General features: G+C 51.0%; 1 protein-coding gene across 4 annotated transcripts in view; it reads right to left on the bottom strand.

Annotated features, from left to right (window-relative positions):
* The window catches only part of LOC144595138 (dedicator of cytokinesis protein 9-like), a 264207-nt gene extending 258385 nt beyond the window's left edge, over nucleotides 1-5822 (bottom strand). For 3 of the 4 annotated variants that reach the window (XM_078402228.1, XM_078402233.1, XM_078402231.1), the window contains exon 1: nucleotides 5568-5822. In XM_078402228.1, coding sequence (XP_078258354.1) covers nucleotides 5568-5672 — 105 coding nt within the window. In that variant the 5' untranslated portion in view covers nucleotides 5673-5822. The remainder of the gene's footprint in view (nucleotides 1-5567) is intronic. The other variant, XM_078402234.1, reaches the window with a different exon arrangement.
* Between the last annotated feature and the right edge of the window lie 12364 nt (nucleotides 5823-18186).

Below are 18186 nucleotides of genomic sequence, written 5' to 3'. Positions count from 1 at the left end.
TCTACAGATGCGCCGCAGAAATAATTTATCGGGATGCTTCATAGTATGGTTTGCGAACTGGAAGAAATTGCAGAAACATAGAATAATAGGTGCAGGAGTAGGCCATTCGGCCCTTTGAGCCAGCACCACCATTCAATATGATCATGGCTGATCATCTAAAATCAGTCCCTCATTCCTGCTTTTTCCCCATATCCCTTGATTCCTTTAGCCCTTAAAGGTAAATCTAACTCTCTCTTGAAAACATCCAGTGAATTGGCCTCCACTGCCTTCGTTGGCAGAGAATTCCACAGATTCACAACTCTCTGGGCGAAAAGGTTTTTCCTCATCTCAGTCCTTAATGACCTACCCCTTATTCTTAAACTGTGACCCCTGGTTCTGGACTCCCCTAACATCGGGAACATTTTTTCTGCATCTAGCCTGTAAACCTTTAAGAATTTTATATGTTTCAATAAGCTCCCCTCCCATCCTTCTAAATTCCAGTGAATACAAGCCCAGTCGACCCATTCTTTCATCATATGTCACTCCCGCCATCCCGGGAATTAACCTGGTGAACCTACATTGCACTCCCTCAATAGCAATAAAGTCCTTCCTCAAATTAGACGACCAAAACTGCACACAATACTCCAGGTGCAGTCTCACCAGGGCCCTGTACAATTGCAGTAGGACCTCCTTGCTCCTAAACTCAAATCCTCTTGCAATGAAGGCCAACATGCCATTAGCTTTCTTTACTGCCTGCTGTACCTGCATGCTTACTTTCAGTGACTGTACAAGCACACCCAGGTTTTGTTACACCTCCTCCTTTCCTAATCTGACAAGCATTCAGATAATCTGCCTTCCTGTTCTTGCCACTAAAGTGGATAACCTCACATTTATCCACATTATACTGCAACTGCCATGCATCTGCCCACTCACCCAACCTATCAAAGTCACGCGGTAGACACAAAATGCTGGAGTAACTCAGAGGGACAGACAGCATCTCTGAAAAGAAGGAATGGGTGACGTTTCAGTTCAAGACCCTTCTTCTTCAAGTCACCCTACAGCCTCATAGCATCCTCATCGCAGCTCACACTGCCACCCAGCTTTGTGTCATCTGCAAACTTGGAGATATCACATTTAATTCCCTCGTCTAAGTTGTTAATATACATTGTAAATAACTGGGGCCCCAGCCCTGAGCCTTGTGGCACCCCCACTAGTCACTACCTGCCATTCTGAAAAGGACCCGTTAATTCCTACTCTTTGTTTCCTGTCTGCCAACCAGTTCTCTATACATGTCAATACCTACCCCCAATACCATGTGCTCTAATTTTGCACACTATTCTCTTGTGTGGGACCTTGTCAAAGTTTTATGCAAATCCAGGTACACCACATCCGCGGGCTCTCCCTTATCCATTCTACTTGTTACATCCTCATTGTGGATGCAGCCCAGGCCATCGCACAAACCAACCCCCCTTTCATTGACTCCATTTACACCTCACACTGCCTCGGCAAAGCCAACAGCACAATCAAGGACGAGTCACATCCCGGCCACTCCCTCTTCTCCCCTCTCCCATTGGGCAAAAGTTATAAAAAAGCACTCCACCAGATTCATGGACAGTTTGTTCCCGGTTGTTATCAGACATCTGAACCATCCTACCACCAACTAGAGGGCAGTCCTGAACTACTATCTGTATCTTTGGAGACCCTCAGACTATCTTTGATCAGACTTTACTGGCTTTATCTTGCACTAAACGTTATTCAGGTACACTGTGGATGGCTCAATTGTAATCATGTATTGTCTTTCCACTGACTGGTTAGCATACAATAAAAGCTTTTCATTATACCTCATCTAAACTAAACTCACTATCCTAAGCACACACAGCACTTGGGAACAGAAACACACTGAGTGAAGATATTTCTCTTCATCCCTGCCCCAATGGGATAAATCTCACACTGAGAGTCCCTTAATTTTGCAGGTGCTGGAAATCAGTAACTTCTGAAAACGTAGCATGTCGGACAGTACAAGTGTAGAAGGAATATTAATTCTAGTTTGCCTCAAAGCGAGAAGCAATGTAAGGATTAATTTACACTTATATAGATGTGTATATTTATATTACAAAAAAACCCAGTAAATTGAGGCATATTGAAAATTGGTTCACATGCAAATAAAGATGTAAAAAATATGTGAAGTTTTTTGGCTTCACAAATCATTCAACAAAAGAGAAAACAACATGACAAACCTAATTTGAAAGCATTTCACTTGCAAAATGGAAATAACACAGACAGAATTTCAAACTTGCCTCTTTTAAAGGAAAGAAGGGGGGATGTTTTTAACTGGTTTTTAACAGACCGGCTATTAGCTGGTCTGTGCTGTCTGAAAGAGGGAGGAAAGGACAAGGGAGAGCCAGTGGATGTAGTGTACCTGGACTTTCAGAGAGCTTTTAATAAGGTCCCACAGGAGATTAGTGGGCAAAATTAGAGCAAATGGTATTGGGGGTAAGGTATTGACATGGATAGAAAATTGGTTGGCAGACAGGAAACAAAGCAGAGGGATTAACAGGTTCTTTTCAGAATGGCAGGCAGTGACTAGTGGGGTGCCGCAAGGCTCGGTGCTGGGACCACAGCTATTTACAATATACATTAATGATTTAGATGAAGGAATTAAAAGTAACATTATCAAATTTGCAGACGACACAAAGCTGGGTGGCAGTGTGAACAGTGAAGAGGATGCTGAGGATGCAGAGTGACTTGGACAGGTTGGGTGAGTGGGCAGATGCATGGCAGATGCAGTATAATGTAGCTGGGACATTGTTGGCCGGTGTGGGCGACTAGGGTAGCTGGGACATTGTTGGCCGGTGTGGGCGAGTTGGGCCGAAGGGCCTGTTTCCACACTGTACAATCTATGACTATGAGGAAAACCTTTTTCACACAGAGTTGTGAATTTGTGGAATTCTCTGCCTCAGAAGGCAGTGGAGGTCGATTCACTGGATGCATTCAAAAGAGAGTTAGATAGAGCTAGCGGAATCAAGAGTTATGGGGAGAAGGCAGGAACGGGGTACTGATTGTGGATGATCAGCCATGATCACATTGAATGGCGGTGCTGGCTCGAAGGGTCGAATGGCCTACTCCTGCACCTATTGTCTATGTATCTATGAAAGCAGATTCAACAGGAACTTTCAAACAAACCCCTTTTGGAAAAATAGTGAGAAGGGCGAAAATCGCCGGACTGTGGGGAGAGTATGTGGTACAGTGGGACTGACTAGAGAGATTCTTCAAAGAGCTGTCATGGATCAAGTGGCTTCTGTACTCTATAATTCCTTCTTAAAAAAAACTCCATCTAAGAATAGAGATTAAATATCACTTTCTATACTCTGACAACAAAAATAAACACATTTCAATAAACAAAAAACGAACTAAAAGTCTGATTTGACAATAGAAAATCTCTAATACACACAAATTCTCAAATAACATTTAAAATTTGCACATAAATACCAACTATATACCAAATTACAAGAAAAATAGGAAATATATAAATACAAATGCATCTCCCCTGAGAATCAACACACATTGACCACAGTACTATTTATCCACACACATCTGCCCTGACATTATAGAGTTCAGGACTACAAGGAACATCCCCACCTATTCTCCCCCTCTCCACTCGCTCTCTCTCACTACCACAGCAACATTGTACATCTCCCTCATTCCATCCCACTCCTCTCCCTCCTCTCTTTCCAACATCCCCTCCCCATCTCTGCCTTCTCCCCATCTCTTCCCCTCCCCCTCAACATCCCATCACCATTTTCCCCTCCTAAAGTTCTTCCCCATTCACCTCAAACATCCCCTCACCCCTCCCATCCACCCTCCAAAATCCTCTCCTCATTCTCCCCTTCTGAAAGCCCCCTCCCCTCCGACGCCATAACCTACCCCCCAACATCCACTCCCTCCATTGCCCTCTCTCCATCACCTTCTCCCCTCCATTATCCCCCCCAATCCATCACCCCCTCCCCTCCATCACCTCCCCCTCCATCACACCCTCTCCCGGTTCATCACCCCTCCTCCCCCTATTTTACTCCATTCTACTTCACCTCCGCAGCACCAATGTCCTCCCCTTGCCCTCCCTCTGCCCTGCCCCATTGCGCCCTCTCCCCTCCACCCTCTCCCCTGCCCCATTGCTCTCTTTCCCCTCCCATTGTCTCCTGCCCCACTGGACTGCCCCCTCCCCTCCCCACCCCACTCTCCCCTGTCCCACTGCCCCACTCTCCCCTGTCCCACTGCCCCACTCTCCCCTGCCCCATTGCCCCTCTCCCCTCCCCATTGCGCCCTCTCCCCTCCACCCTCTCCACTCCCCCTTTCCCACTGCCCCCCTCTCCCCTTCACACTGCCCCCTCTCCCCACTCACTGCCCTCTCTCTCCTTCACACTGCCCCCTCTCCCTACCCCACTGCCCCCTCTCCCTACCCCACTGCCCCCTCTCCCCACTCACTGCCCTCTCTCCCCTCCCATTGCGCCCTCTCCCCTGCCCCCTCTCCTCTTCACACTGCCCCCTCTCCCCTCCACGCTCTCCACTCCCCCTTTTACACTGCCCCCTCTCCCCTTCACACTGCCTCCTCTCCCCTTCACACTGCCCCCTCTCCCTACCCCACTGCCCCCTCTCCCCTCTCCCCTGCCTCCTCTCCCCTTCACCCTGCCTCCTCTCCCCTTCACACTGCCCCCTCTCCCCTGCCCCACACACTGCCCCCTCTCCCCTGCCCCCTCTCCCCTTCACACTGCCCCCTCTCCCCTTCACACTGCCCCCTCTCCCCTTCACACTGCCTCCTCTCCCCTTCACACTGCCCCCTCTCCCCTTCACACTGCCTCCTCTCCCCTTCACACTGCCTCCTCTCCCCTTCACACTGCCCCCTCTCCCTACCCCACTGCCCCCTCTCCCCTTCACACTGCCTCCTCTCCCCTTCACACTGCCTCCTCTCCCTACCCCACTGCCCCCTCTCCCCTGCCCCCTCTCCCCTTCACACTGCCTCCTCTCCCCTTCACACTGCCTCCTCTCCCCTTCACACTGCCTCCTCTCCCCTTCACACTGCCCCCTCTCCCTACCCCACTGCCCCCTCTCCCCTTCACACTGCCTCCTCTCCCCTTCACACTGCCTCCTCTCCCTACCCCACTGCCCCCTCTCCCCTGCCCCCTCTCCCCTTCACACTGCCTCCTCTCCCCTTCACACTGCCTCCTCTCCCCTTCACACTGCCTCCTCTCCCCTTCACACTGCCCCCTCTCCCCTCTCCCCTCTCCCCTGCACCCTCTCCCCTGCCCCACTGCCCTCCCCCCTCTCCCCTGCCCCACACACTGCCCCCTCTCCCCTGCCCCACTGCCCCCTCTCCCCTGCCCCACTGCCCCCTCTCCCCTTCACACTGCCCCCTCTCCCCTCTCCCCTGCCCCCTCTCCCCTTCACACTGCCCCCTCTCCCCTCTCCCCTCTCCCCTGCCCCCTCTCCCTACCCCACTGCCCCCTCTCCCCTTCACACTGCCCCCTCTCCCCTGCCCCACTGCCCTACCCACTCTCCCCTGCCCCACTCACTGCCCCCTCTCACTCACTCACCAGCAGCACCGAGGTGCGGACGGCCTCGGACACGCTGTGGCGGAGCTCGGCGGCGGTGCCGGGTCTGCTGAGGGCGCGGGTGAACCTGCGGGTTTCCCCCGCCATGATGCGGGCTCGAGCTCTGCCTCTGCGGCGGGACGGACGGACGGACGGACGGACTGACTGACGGTTGCCGGCTGTGCCCGGCCCTGCCCGCCCTCCCCCGGCTCCGGCTCCGGCTCCAGCTGCCGGCCGTGCAGGGGCGGCGGGACACGGGGATCCCGGCGGGAGGAGGAGAGGAGAGAGGAGAGAGGTGAGCGACGCCGGCGGACTCGGGGATCAGCCACCGCACTCGCTGCGCAACATCGGATCAGAGCGCCGCCCCGTCCACCACCACTACTCCTCCCCTCCCTCCCTCACGATCTCTCTCCCTCAGACAACCCCCCCCCCTCTCCTCACCCCCCACCCTCTCCTCACTCCCCACCCTCTCCTCACTCCCCACCCTCTCCTCACCCCCCCTCTCCTCACCCCCCCCCTCCCCAGACCCCCCCTCTCCTCACCCCCCCCTCCCCAGACCCCCCCTCTCCTCACCCCCCCTCTCCTCACCCCCCCCTCTCCTCACCCCCCCCTCCCCAGACCCCCCCTCTCCTCACCCCCCCTCTCCTCACCCCCCCCTCTCCTCACCCCCCCCTCCCCAGACCCCCCCTCTCCTCACCCCCCCTCTCCTCACCCCCCCCTCTCCTCACCCCCCCCCTCCCCAGACCCCCCCTCTCCTCACCCCCCCCTCCCCAGACCCCCCCTCTCCTCACCCCCCCTCTCCTCACCCCCCTCTCCTCACCCCCCCTCTCCTCACCCCCCTCTCCTCACCCCCCTCTCTCCTCACCCCCCCTCTCCTCACCCCCCCCTCCCCAGACCCCCCACCCTCACCCCCCACCCTCTCCTCTCCCCCTCTCCTCACCCCCCCTCCCCAGACCCCCCACCCTCACCCCCCACCCTCTCCTCACCCCCCACCCTCTCCTCACCCCCCTCTCCTCACCCCCTCTCCTCACCCCCCTCTCCTCACCCCCTCTCCTCACCCCCCCTCTCCTCACCCCCCCTCTCCTCCCCCCCCATTCCCCCTCCCTCACGATCTCTCTCCCTCAGACTCACCCCCTCTCCTCACCCCCCTCCCCAGACCCCCCCTCTCCTCACCCCCCACCCTCTCCTCACCCCCTCTCCTCACCCCCCCCTCTCCTCACAACCCCCCCTCTCCTCACCCCCCACCCTCTCCTCACCCTCTCCTCACCCCCCCTCTCCTCACCCCCCTCTCCTCACCCCCCCTCTCCTCACCCCCCCCATCTCCTCACCCCCCTCTCCTCACACCCCCCCTCTCCTCACCCCCCCTCTCCTCACACCCCCCTCTCCTCACCCCCCCTCTCCACACCCCCCATCCCCCCTCTCCTCACCCCCCCCTCTCCTCATCCCCCCTCTCCTCACCCCCCCCTCTCCTCATCCCCCCTCTCCTCACCCCCCTCCTCCTCACCCCCCCTCTCCTCACCCCCCTCTCCTCACCCCCCCCTCTCCTCACCCCCCCCTCTCCTCCCCCCCCCATTCCCCCTCCCTCACGATCTCTCTCCCTCAGACTCACCCCCCTCTCCTCACCCCACTCTCCTCACCCCCCCTCTCCTCACAACCCCCCCTCTCCTCACCCCCTCTCCTCACCCCCCTCTCCTCAGCCCCCCCCTCCCCACACCCCCCCTCCACACCTCCCCCTCTCCTCACCCCCCCTCTCCTCACCCCCTCTCCTCACCCCCCTCTCCTCACCACCCCACATTTGTCCCACCCCCTCTCCTCACCCCCCCCCACATTCGTCCCACCCCTACATCCCTTCCTCCCTCATTATCCCACTCTTCTCCTACATGTATCCCCCCCCCCCCCAACACCCACCCTCTCCATCCCTCCGCTCCACCTCCCTCCCTCCCACCCAGGAGAGCGGGGGATGTGGAAAGGGGTACCACCCCCTTCCCCTTTGCCATTCTCCTTGCTTCCTTCCCTTCCCTCCCTTCCACCCTCATCCCCTCCCTTCCACCCTCATCCCCTCCCTTCCACCCTCATCCCCTCCCATCCACCCTCATCCCCTCCCTTCCACCCTCCCTTCCACCCCCTCCCTGACTAGTAGAAATGTAGCTGTTCCTTGTGGTGTGGGACATCGGTACATCATGCCCAATAGTAGCAGTGGGAAGAAGACATGGCTGGATGGTGGATCCTTGATGATAGATGGTTCAATCAATGTTTCAATTCAATGTACTTTAATTGTCACATGTGCAACCGCACAGTGAAATTCTATTTGCATATTTACACATGCAGACGTTGCCATGCTCAGGTGCCATTTCCAAAGTCCGGTCCGCCCGAGGGCTCGGTCTACTGGCGCAGCTCCCGATCTAGGTAAACTCCAAGCTCCTGCAGGGCCTTCCTTTGTCACCTTCAACAGGATCAGACTGTGAAGCAACGTCCTTCTCCTCGCCCGGCCATCTCTGTGCCTGCATGTCCCATTCCCAGTCTGACCTTTCTGTCATGGGCCTCCTCCAGTGCCATAGTGAGTCCCACCGGAAATTGGAGGAACAGCACCTCATATTTCGCCTGGGCAGCTTGCAGCCCAGTGGTATGAACATTAACTTCTCCAACGTTAGATAGTTCCTCTGTCCCTCTCTTCCCCTCCCCCTACCCAGATCTCCCACTGTCTTCCTGTCTCCACCTATATCCTTCCTTTGTCCCGCCCCCCTGACATCAGTCTGAAGAAGGGTCTCGACCTGAAACGTCGCCCATTCCTTCTCTCCTGAGATGCTGCCTGACCTGCTGAGTTACTCCAGCATTTTGTGAATAAATACCTTCGATTTATACCAGCATCTGCAGTTATTTTCTTACACGATGAAAGAATGGGTCGACTGGGCCTGTATTCACTGGAGTTTAGAAGGATGAGGGAATCTTATAGAAACATAAAATTCTTAAGGGATTGGACAGGCTAGATGCAGGAAAAATGGTCCCCACTTTGGGGGAGTCCAGAACCAGGAGTCACAGTTTAAGAATAACAGGTAGGCCATTTACGACTGAGATGAGGAAAAGCTTTTTTTACCCAGAAAGTTGTGAATCTATGGAATTCTCTGCCACAGAAGGCAGTGGAGGCCAATTCACTGGACGTTTTCAAGAGAGAGTTAGATTTAGCTCTAACGGAGTCAATGGATCTGGGGGGAGAAGCAGGAACGGGGTACTGATTTTGAACCATCAGCCATGATCATATTGAATGGCAGTGCAGGCTCGAAGGTCTGAATGGCCTACTCCTGCACATATTTCCTATGTTTCTATGAAGATACTGGGGGCATTACCTCGGTTCACCCTCCTCCGGTTCACCCTCCTTGCTCCTAGCATCCTACGTCTCCAGCGGCTCCCTCTACGGTACCGCAGCCAGCTGAGCCTTCGAGGTGGGTTCCCCATTCCGCGGTCTGCCGAGCCCTCAGGTCGGGTCCACCGGCGGGTTCCCATTTCCGGGGCTGTGGCACCTCGGGAAGCCCTTCTTCACAGAGGTTTTTGATGGAGGAAAGGGCTGTGCCCATGAAGGCTGGACTGAGTCCATCGCTCTCTGCAGCCTTTGCTGTATTTAATGTCACCCCCTTCAAGGCAAGACAAAAGATTATCAAACAAAATTTGAGGGCTTGGATTTGAGGATCGGTGAACAAACAGAAAACGAGAGAGCAATAAATGTGTGATTATCAGGCTCCGAGGCTGTGATTTGTGAGGTGCTGCAGGGATCAGACAAGGACACATGATGTGGAAAAATGTGGGGTCATCACTTTGGCAGAAAAAAACAACTGCAAAGTACTTTTTAAAAGATGTTGGTGTTAAGAGCATACTGGCCATTACTCCCAATGTAGAGATGGATTGCTGCAATTATACAGCGCCCCAATGAGGCTGCATCTGGAATACTGTGTGTGAGTCTGGTCACCCTCATGGAAGAAAGACATACCTGCAACAGGGAAAGCAGAAAAGGTTCACTGTATTAATGCTCAGAGCGTGGCGAATCTTTGTCATCCTCTGTCCAAGAGGGCATTGGAAGGTTTTGCTGCTGGGTATATTATAAACAGATGTGGGTTGGCAAAGAGGTGCAGAGGTGAAGTTGCTGCCTAACAGCGCCAGGGACCCAGGTTCAATCCTGACTGTGAGTGCCGTCAGTACGGAGTTTGTACATTCTCCCTGTGACCTGCGTCGGTTTTCTCCGGGAGCCCTGGTTTCCTCACTCACTCCAAAGACGTCCAGGTTTGTAGGCTAATTGGCATGGTAAAATTGTAAATTGTCCCTAGTGTGTGGGATAGTGTTAGTGTGCGGGGATCATTAGGTGGCAAGGACCCGGTGGGCCGAAGGGCCTGTTTTAGCACAGTATCACCAACTAACTATAAACTAAAAGCGGGTAGATTATTGGGGCCCAGAAGAGAGCCTATCTGGACTATTGTGTACGGATCTGGTCTCCCTATGTAAGGAAATATATACTTACGATAGAGGAACTAGTCTGAAGAAGGGAACCGGCCCAAAACATTGTTTGTCCATTCCCTCCACAGATGCTGCCTGGCCCGCCGAGTGCCTCTGGTACTTTGTGTTTGCAGCTGTAAATCCCTGTGTCTTCTAAGATGGCAGGTTTGTCATAGAAGCAGAGGTGGATTAGACCAAGCTTATATTATCCAGAGTTTATAAGAATGAGAGTTGATCTCACAGAAATCACAGTGTAAGAAAATAACTGCAGATGCTGGTACAAATCGAAGGTATTTATTTCACAAAATGCTGGAGTAACTCAGCAGGTCAGGCAGCATCTCAGGAGAGAAGGAAAGGGTGACGTTTAGTGTCGAGACCCTTCTTCAGACTGACCCATGCTGCCTGACCTGCTGAGTTACTCCAGCATTTTGTGAAATATCACAGAGTTGATCTCACTCTGTGTGGCACACTGGGCGGCAGAGTGGCCAGAAACCCTTTAACTTAGAACGATAATGTGGAATTCACATAGGAAGTGGCTGAGGCTAATTACTAAGGTGCATTTAAGGTAAAGCTGATGGACACATAGAGAGGCATCAAGGAGACATTGATAGGACTCTTGTGTTCAAATTCCTCTCTGACTTCATCCTCTTTAATTTCCTCCTCTAAACTAAATGTAATTTAGTTTAGGTTATTGCCACGTGTACCAAGGTAGAGTGAAAAGCATTTCTTGCGTGCTAACCACTCAACGGAAAGATAATGCTTGATTACAATCAAGGTATCCACAGTGTACTGATACATGATAAAGGAAATAACTTTTTGTGTAAGATAAAGTCCAGTAAAGTCTGGAGTGTAAGATAAAGTCCATTAAACTACCGAGAGTCTTTTTTCAATGAGGTAGATAGCAGCCCAGGATCGCTCTCTAGTTATTGATAGAATGGTTCAGTTGTTTGATAACAGCTGGTAAGAAACTGTCCCTGAATCTGGAGGTGTGCTAAATTTGCTTACACTCCTGTGATGTGCCTTGGGATATTTTGCTATGTTAAATTTGCTAAAAAAAACAATAAAAGTTTGTCATACATGGGGAGCAAGGAAAGGTGAGGTGTGGTGGTGTGAAAGAGATTTATATGGAGTATAACTGCCAGAAATAACAAGTTGGCACAATTTTATTCAGCTACTTTGAGGAACGCGAAGAAATAAAAATATTATGATTCATTTATTACGTAACCCTTCTAGAACAATCCAAAGCATTTGTCACTTCATTATTTATGTATTTTTGAAATGATCCAATGTTGTGTTTAACAGTGTGAAGGCTGTATGTAGTTTTCTTTCCATAACTTTGCTTGATATGCTGTTGTATCAGCTGGGAAAATAAACGTTGTTCTTGCTCAGAAAGAATCGCTGTTGGATCACAAGACACCTAAAACGTTGAAATGAAAAACAAGGGTGTTTTTGAGTGACAGTACAGCATTTATAATAACATGGAAGGACTCAAAGTGCTGGAGTAACTCAGCGCATCTCTGAAGAACATGGGTAGGTGACGTTTCGGTTTGGTATTCTTCTTTGGACTCATGACTCATAACAAGGAAGACGTTTCATTAAATTGTACGATGATCTGAAAGCTTAGTTTAACTTGACAGCTGAAGAATATTTTCCGATACTCTCCCAGTGCCAGACTTATCGAAGAACGAAAGAATGATTTTAAGAATATCCCAAAGCAATTCATAACCAATGAAGTACTTCTAAAAATGTGGTCACTGCTGTAATGTAGAGAATGCAGCAGAGGCTTTTCACACAACAAGCTTCCCGCAATAGCAATGTGATAATACCTTGATGCTCATGACTTTACTTGAGGAGTAACCATTGACAAGGAAACTGGGGAAAAATTTGAAGTAGACAATTTATTTTACAGGTCAGAAGCTTCATTTAATGTCGCATCCAGCAATCTCCTCACATTAACACTGTCCTACACACACTACATACAATTTACATTTTTACCAAAGCTAATTAACCTACAAACCTGTACGTCTTTGGCGTGTGGGAGGAAACCGAAGATCTCGGAGAAAACCCACGTAGTCACGGGGAGAACGTACAAACTCTGTGCAGACAGCACCCATAGTCGGGATCAAATCGGAGTCTCTAGCACTGTAAGGCAGCAACTCTACCACTGTGCCACCATGCAACCCTAAGTGATGATAATGGGAAGTGATGACAATTTTTAATTTTTTTTTTTTTCATATTTCAGATACAGTGCGGAAACAGGCCTTTTCGGCCCACCAAGTCCGCACCGCCCAGTGATCCCCGCACACTAACACTATCCTACACAAACTAGGGACAATTTTTACACATACCCAGTCAATTAACCTACATACCTGTATGTCTTTGGAGTGTGGGAGGAAACCGAAGATCTCGGAGAAAACCCACGCAGGTCACGGGGAGAACGTACAAACTCCTTACAGTGCAGCACCCGTAGTCAGGATCGAACCTGAGTCTCCGGCGCTGCATTCGCTGTAAAGCAATGGGAAGATAATGTGGAATTCACTACCATAGGAAATGGCTGAGGCTAATTACAAAGAGGCATTTAAGGTGATGCTGAAAATGAGGGGTGGAGACCTCATCCTTAAACACAAGTGAGTGAGGTCAGATTGTTTAAGCATCTCCACCAATTCAGAATTCCCTCACTATTGTACTGGAGAATGTAAGACCGTTCTGCTCCTCAAATTCTGCCATCTTCATCTTCCCCAAGTTAAATTCTTCCACCTTTGGTGCCCAGGCTTCCAACGTCAGCAAAACGAAGGAGCTAGTTATCAACTGTAGGAAGCATGGTGGAGTACATCAGCAACAATAGTGCCAAAGTGAAAATGGTTCAGGACTTCAGGTTCCTTGGCATTAACATTACCAATGATCTGTCATCGACCATCCAACCACATTGTTGGGACACCAAACCTCTACTTCCTAAGGAGACAGGAGATTCGGTGTGTCTCTAATAACTCTGACAAACTTCTGCAGATGCACCATAGAAAGCATACTGCTGGGATGTATCACGGCTTGGTTTGGGAACTGCTCTTCCCAAGTTCGCAAGAAGTCACAGAGCGTTACAGATGAAGCCCAGTCCATCAGACAAACCAGACTTTCCACTATTTACTGCATCTACACTTTCTCAGAATAGCAGCCAACATAGGCTTGTCCCAGTCTGCTCTTTCCTTCTTCTCCCTGCTCCCATCTGGAACAAGGTGCAAAAATTTGAAAGCGCACACGACCAGCCTCAGGAACTGCTTCTTCCCCTCTGTAGACAGGCTTCTAAATAGTCCTTCCATAAGGTCCCATTCATCTCATTGTCTAAATCCCAGGCTTAGGAATAGCAAATTGGAGGTACAACACTTCGTATTGCACTTGGGTACCTAATGGTATGAAGCCATTGACAAGAATTGGAAATACCACCCCCCTCTTTACTTTGTGCCTCACCTGTTGTCACACCAATTTTTCCTTTTCCACCTATATTCCTTATTTCTTCCTCTGGTTTCACAATTCTCATCCCTTCAATCCGTATCTTACACTTTTTGTCTTTTAATCTCTGGCCTTGCTCCAGCCATCTGCCTATCAAAATGAAACCCCTCACCTATATCACCCTATCACGCACCAGACTTTGCCCTGCCCCTTCTCTCCTCCAGCTTTCTTCCCCCGCCCCCACCACAGTAGATCTGAAGAAGGCTCCCAAACTGAAATCCAAATTCTGGAGAACCTATCCATGTTCTCCAGAGGTGCTGCCAGACCTGCTGAGTTACTACAGCACTTTGTGTCTTTTTTTTTTGGTGTAAACCAGCATCTGCAGTTCCTTGTGTCTCCCAGACTTGTATCCCCCGGGAAGAGGATTCGATCTTGGTGGATCTGCTCCCTGAGTCAGGGAAACTATGGAGGCAGAAGTGCATCAACAGTGGGCAGGATAAGCAATTTCCCAGTTAAATGTATAAAGTTCAATGCTGCTGAAATCTCCTTTCACAAGTAAATAAAGAGCACATAATCACATTCTTTGAATGTCTAGGAAAGAACTGCAGATGCTGATTTACACCAAAAATAGACACAAAATGTTGAAGCAACTCAGGCAGCATCTCTGGTGAAAAGGCATAGGTGACTTCGGGTCGAGAGTCTAAAGAACGATCTCAACTCGAAATGTCACCTATTCCTTTTCTCCAGAGATGCTGCCTGACCCACTGAGTTACTCCAGCATTTTGTGTCTATCACCTCCTTTGAATGCCTGAAAGTAATTAATATTGAGCAGTTTAGTTGTACGGGCAGTTTATAGACCAAGTTTGGTGAGTAATCAGTTAAAATGCATTTGCTGGTGTTCATTGAGAGAGAAATGTTGACAAGGACAAAAGTCAGAGGATGAGATGATGAAACTATAAAAAGAAACACACGGAGACCTAGATTTTATAAATTGGGGCACTCATCAAAGAGGAGGGAATGCAAATCCATGTCAAGCAATGGTTAAGTCTCAGCTAGAAGGATGTTACAATCTCACAAACAGATACATAAAGATAAAGTGGGATAAGACTTCTTCAGTCTGAAGAAGGGTCTCAACCCGAAACGTCACCCATTCCTTCTCTCCCGAGATGCTGCCTGACCTGCTAAATTACTCCAGCATTTTGTGAATAAAAAGATAAAGTGGGAATCAGGTGACGAATGACAGGCCAATGTGAACATAGATTCATAGAATCATACAGTGTGGAAACAGGCCCTTCGGCCCAACTTGCCCACACTGACCAACATGTCCCATCTACACCAGTCCCACCTGCCTGCGTTTGGGCCTGCATTTGGGGGATGGAGGGAGGGAGGGGGGATGGGGAGGAGGGTGGGAGGAGTGGGGGAGGGAGGAGGAGGGGGAGAGAAGAGGGGAGAAGGGGGAGGGAGGAAGGGAGGGGGTGGAGGGGAGGGGTGGATGGGAGGGGGTGGATGCTGTACCAATGCAGGAGAGGTTTGGGCCCAACGGGTCCACTTGGTCTAGTATCCCTCTAAAACTGTCCTATCCATGTACCTGTCTAAATGTTTCTTAAACAATGCAATAGTACCTGCCTCAACTACCCCCTCTTTATTTCATTCCCCACACCACCATCCCCTGCACCACCACCCCCTGCACCACCACCCCCTGCACCACCGCACCCTGCACCACCGCACCCTGCATCACCGCACCCTGCATCACCGCACCCTGCACCACCATCCCCTGCACCACCGCACCCTGCACCACCCCACCCTGCACCACCGCACCCTGCACCACCCCACCGCACCCTGCAGCACCCCACCCTGCACCACCATCCCCTGCACCACCGCCGCACCCTGCACCACCCCATCCTACACCACCGCACCCTGCACCACCCCACCCTGCACCATCCCACCCTACACCTCCGCACCCTGCACCACCCCACCCTGCACTACCCCACCCTGCACCGCCGCACCCTGCACCACCGCATCCTGTACCACCACCGCACCCTGCACCACCCCCTGCAACACTGCACCCTGCACCACCGCACCCTGCACCACCCCCTGCAACACCCCACCCTGCACCACCCCACCCTGCACCACCGCACCCTGCACCACCCCACCCTGCACCACCGCACCCTGCACCACCCCCTGCAACACCCCACCCTGCACCACCACACCCTGCACCACCCCACCCTTCACCACCCCCTGCACCACCCCACCCTTCACCACCCCACCCTGCACCACCGCACCCTGCACCACCCCCTGCAACACCGCACCCTGCAACACCACCCCTTGCAACACCCCCTGCATCACCGCACCCTGCAACACCCCACCTTGCACCACCGCACCCTGCACCACCCCACCCTGTACCTCCGCACCCTGCAGCACTCCCTGCACTGCCGCACCCCGCACCACCCCACCCTGCACTGCCGCACCCCGCCCCCCAAAAAAATCAGATGGGGCCATGGTGTAGCTTCTTCTCTGCAAGGCAATGAGCACTCCTTCAGTTTTTCACTGGGAGCACCAGGGTGGGACTCAAACCCACAGTCTTTTGGCTTTGCGCATTTTACAAATTTATGTAACAGAGGCCTCTTCCCTCTGTTGTTTTCCCATTTTGACATTTAATGGAACTTGGCACACATGTTGGAGTGTGCTGTCAAAATACCTCCAACCTCTCTCATTCCACTGCTGTGGTTGAAGTAGACTGCGGACAAACTCTGTGCAGCTTCCAACACAAAGTTTTCTCCATTACCACCTCTCACTTTCACAATGTTCCCAATCCCTGGCTCTGCCCCTGTATAGTTGGCTCCTGATCACTAATCCTGACTTTAATCAATCAGTTACGCATCCTGTTACCACACTGCTCAAAAAACATTTCTTTGAACAAGGCTTTTGTCACCAGCCCTCATATCTCCCTTCAATACAAGGAACTGCAGATGCTGGCTTACAAAAAAAGACACATAGTGCTGGAGTAAATCAGCGGGGCAGGCAGCTTCTCTGGAGAACATGGATAGGCGATGTTTCGGGTCAGGACCTTTCTTCAAATCCATGTGGTGAAGTGTCAAATATTATCATAACTTTCTTTGTTAAAATCCTGCTTTGCACCCAGGAAGGTTTCATTGAACAGCCATGATGGAAATGAATGTTGTAACGGACTCAATGGGCTGAATTTAGTTTAGTTTGGTTTATTATTGTCAAGTGTATGGAGGTACAATAAAAAGTTTTTTTGTTGCATGCTATTCAGTCAAAGAAAAGACTGTACATGCCTCCTCCCAGCTACGGTTCAAACCTTGTTTCCAGACAGGAAACAGGACACCACCTACACAATAGGCTTATTGCTGGAACTGACCAGATCTGGATAGCCAAGGGAGGAGGGGGAACAGATAAGGCAGCTGCTGTTAATCTGGAGAATCATTCCAAACAAAGAACTCTTCTTCTTCTAAGATAGACACAAAATGCTGGGGTAACTCAGCGGGTCAGACAGCATCTCTGGAAAAAAGGAGAAAAGGAATAGATGACGTTGGAATCCTTCTTCAGACTGAAAGATAGAGTTGGGAGTGGGGGGGGAAAAATGGAGGTGAAAAAAGGCCAGAACAAATCAGGGCCACAACGTCACCACAACAACTGTGGTGCAGCGGTAGAGTTGTTGCCTTACAGTGCCAGAGACCTAGGTTTGATCCTGTCTGTGGGTGCTCTGTATGGAGTTTGTACGTTCTCCCTGTGGTTTTTTTTTGGGTACTCCGGTTTCCTCCCACACTTCAAAGGTTTGTAGGTTAATTGGCTTCGGTAAAATTGTAAATTGTTCCCCAGTGTGTAGGATAGTTCATAAGTTTAAGTGACAGGAACAGAATTAGGCCATTCGGCCCATCAAGTATGCTCTGCCATTCAATCATGGCTGATCTATCTCCTCCTCCTAACCCCATTCACCTGCCTTCTCCCTAAATAGTGCTAGGGACTATTCCCACCATTCTCACCAGATAGTACTCGGGTATGGGGTGATCGCTGGTCGGTGCGGTCTCAGTGAGACGAAGGAGCCTGTTTCCGCACTGTATCTCTAAAATATAAAATAAAGATGACTGTTCTAAGATATATTGGGCCAGAGATTCATCTCAAGTTGCCTGTGCTGTTGAGGTGGTTGATGCAGGATTTCTAACTAGGCGTGCACTGTAACATCCACACACATTTAGTAGATTTCTGTGTAGATATCTCGGCATTTTCATCTAAGAGTCAGAAACATGTGGGTTCAGAAGCTGGATGTCTAAGAATAGAATACCCACCTCCTCTGATTTCTCTTACGTTTCTGTATTTCATTAAAGATACAGGTTGCATACTTAATTACGTACACTTCGCCTCCCCATGCCCACCGATTGGAAAGGCAAGGACAGCAGGCGGGGAAAGAGCCTCAAATAGTGGCCACCCCTCTCCCTCACATATCATCCCTTCTTTAGAGTACATCACAGCTTCTTCAGCGAAGCTGCAACCAAATCCTGAATCGCCTTTCTGAACAGGGATAAGGAGTTGCTGGAATTATACCCAGCGACACCGGGTACCTGCACACAGGGAAATGCATTTAAAAAAAACCTTGCCTGCCCTCTACAGCTAGAGTGGTAAATGCAACACTCACATCTGAAGAATGAGTGATATCCTTAACCTACAATGTGAC

This window comes from Rhinoraja longicauda, chromosome 7, assembly GCF_053455715.1.
Source record: "Rhinoraja longicauda isolate Sanriku21f chromosome 7, sRhiLon1.1, whole genome shotgun sequence".
NCBI classification, from domain to species: Eukaryota; Metazoa; Chordata; class Chondrichthyes; order Rajiformes; family Arhynchobatidae; genus Rhinoraja; species Rhinoraja longicauda.
Note: the sequence above shows the minus strand (reverse complement) of the source record. Positions and strands in the feature narration are given on the sequence as shown.